The following is a 2,446-nucleotide window of genomic DNA, read 5'->3' as shown; positions in this document are numbered from 1 at the left end:
GCAATTCACACAGCACATTCATACCACTCTTCGTCGCATCCTGGCGGGATTAATTCCACAACTCAATACCATTCCTCTGTGTGGAGACGTATAAACAGTGATAGAACATATGTTATCACTTGAGCTGTCGCAGGATAGGTTTCTGCTTCTCGCCGACCTTCGGCCTGCTGCCGGGTTTCGAGTTCTTCACTCTGTTCACTTCCTTTTTCTTCTGAGCCTCATCCATAATGTTCATCTTGTCTTGTCGGAGCTTAATGGCCTTCGGGAGATGCTTGTGACTAGACAAGGAAAGGTACCGGGTTCGATCCCTGGTAGCGGCATAATCTTACTTTGCAATTCGTCTTATCTCTGGCATGTGCTTGTATTTCGCAACTAGCTTCTTGCGATATGCTTGAGCCTTCTTCTCCCGCTTGCTCACAACGCCCAACTTGTCCGAAGCCTATTATGCTGATATACCACCCAGGTTCGATCCCCGGTACTACCTCATTTTTCCACACTCGAATATTGCAGTCTTCCGAGCCACTAAACACGAATCGGCCATCGCCACTGTATTGACAGCAAAGTACTCTCTGCATTCGTTTCGTATGATACACCTGATCATGGATGCAAGTGAAATTCAGCTGGCAAGGGAAACTGATTCCAAATCTGTAGAGGATACATTTTCACACTCAAGAAAAGTACACTACTGTACTACAGTGCAGAGTGCACAAGTATGGACTCTTAGCTCAGTCGACTACGGTAGAATCTATGAATTCCATCAACCCTTGCCTCGAGTTCCCTATTAGTAATTACCTCTCTCGAGCGTTGAGTCTCATAGTTGAAGATTCTGATAGTCTTATCGTAGCCGGCAGAGACCAGTTCTTCACCAGTCGGACTATAGTCCAGGTCGAGAACTGCACGCACATGCCCCTTATGAATGAAAACCGCAGAATCCAGTTTTCTGATGGGATCAGGTTGTTGATCACTATACGGCTTTTCGTTACTACCTCATATCGAAAGTGTATAAATTGCCGTCCTCATTGGCTACACTGAAGCGTAAAGGTTGACGAGGATTCCAGCAGAAGGCGTTGCTCCGGTTACGAAGAACCACCTATGAAAAAGAACAAGCCCTTCTCAAGAAAGCACATGTGAAGAGTGGGAATATTCCGGCCATTTCACGAATTCATAATCTTCCGCGAGATCCCGACCAGTAACCCAAAATAATAATATAGGACTACCACAGACATTTTTCTATACTCGTACGCCCTAGTGGGGGGATAGTTCAGCATTGGAGAAAAATATGTTCGCTTTCCTCAGCTGAGATCAGGAGTTTCCTCACTAATTATATATAATTTCGCCTGTAGATTCAACAGAAACCAATGAGAATTTCCCAGCAATTTCCTGTGGTTGACACATGTGGTTGACCATATGCACATTTCCCACACTGGTGATAATTACTAACTGGAAGAGCCCACTGGCTACTGAGTACGCGAAGGTGAGACTATTTGAGAAGAGCTCCTTAGGATCTATGAAGAGCAGTGCATCCTGGGTCTATGCTCGTTGATAACCAATGACCATAGACCAAGCATAGACCGTCTTTCACGATGAGTATTTCATCTGTAATGCCCTCAACGAGCGCGGCTGGGCGATGTTAATACCTTCCTCAAGCCACTCTGCATACGGACGTCAAACAGGCCGATAGAGTTGTCCATGGCAGTTGTTCCAAGGAGGCACTCCTCACATGGGTTAAACTTGACGCTAAGAGTTGCCTCAGTACCCCACTCGTAGGTGGACAAGGGAGTTGTCCTGGCGAATTGAAGATAACGCTTCGAGCATGCCGATACCACTACCGGTTGTAATCCCAGATATCCACTGTCTCCCCTGCAGTGGCTAGCATAGAGCTCTTACCCCAATGGGCGTCAATCGACGACAGCATAGATGACTGGAAAATGAGGAAGAGTCAATGAGGTTACAAGGGCTGATGATTATGGTATTACCGAAGTGAGTACATGTAGAGGAGCAACCTTGTCGTTGTGAAGGGAAGCTGACGAACCCGATTGCAGGGCCCCGACAGTGCTGAACTTCTCATCTAGCATCTCTCCTACGGCCTCATCCGGGTCGAATCTGAAGTAGAGCGCTGCGTTACGGTATGTTGCTAATTCTCCCAATACTACTTCCACAGTTTAATCGTCTTGTCCTCACCAGCGCTGACGACTAGGGAATCATCACTGGTTGTACACAGGCCGCGGACGAAGCCTTCGTGAGCTCGGACTGCCTTGAAGCACCTCCGTTGGCCGACGTTCCAGAAGCGAATCTAAGGAAGGGATTCAATATGAGAGCCTCTTGGGGAGTTTGGAATACCTCGCCATCACAACTGCCAGTGAATAACGGTGCTATCACAGTCCTGCATCTGGTCATGCATTTAACAGCATCAGTGTGGCCCTCCAAGGCACAGAGGAACGGCTTG

At 47.4% G+C, this 2,446-nt stretch overlaps 1 protein-coding gene across 1 annotated transcript; it reads right to left on the bottom strand.

The window, feature by feature from the left end:
• Positions 1-108: 108 nt before the first annotated feature.
• Pmar_PMAR003248 (protein SOF1, putative) lies at positions 109-2,397 on the bottom strand (the record flags this gene model as incomplete). The annotated part of the gene is made up of 10 exons (XM_002769473.1): positions 109-278; positions 330-439; positions 483-593; positions 793-940; positions 987-1,090; positions 1,638-1,785; positions 1,830-1,921; positions 1,977-2,103; positions 2,154-2,293; positions 2,341-2,397. The coding sequence occupies 10 exons, from the start codon at positions 2,395-2,397 to the stop codon at positions 116-118; spliced, it is 1,200 nt and encodes a 399-aa protein (XP_002769519.1). The 3' UTR covers positions 109-115.
• Positions 2,398-2,446: the final 49 nt, after the last annotated feature.

Source organism: Perkinsus marinus, assembly GCF_000006405.1.
Source record: "Perkinsus marinus ATCC 50983 genomic scaffold scf_1104296965670, whole genome shotgun sequence".
Lineage (NCBI taxonomy): Eukaryota > Perkinsozoa > Perkinsida > Perkinsidae > Perkinsus > Perkinsus marinus.
Note: the sequence above shows the minus strand (reverse complement) of the source record. Positions and strands in the feature narration are given on the sequence as shown.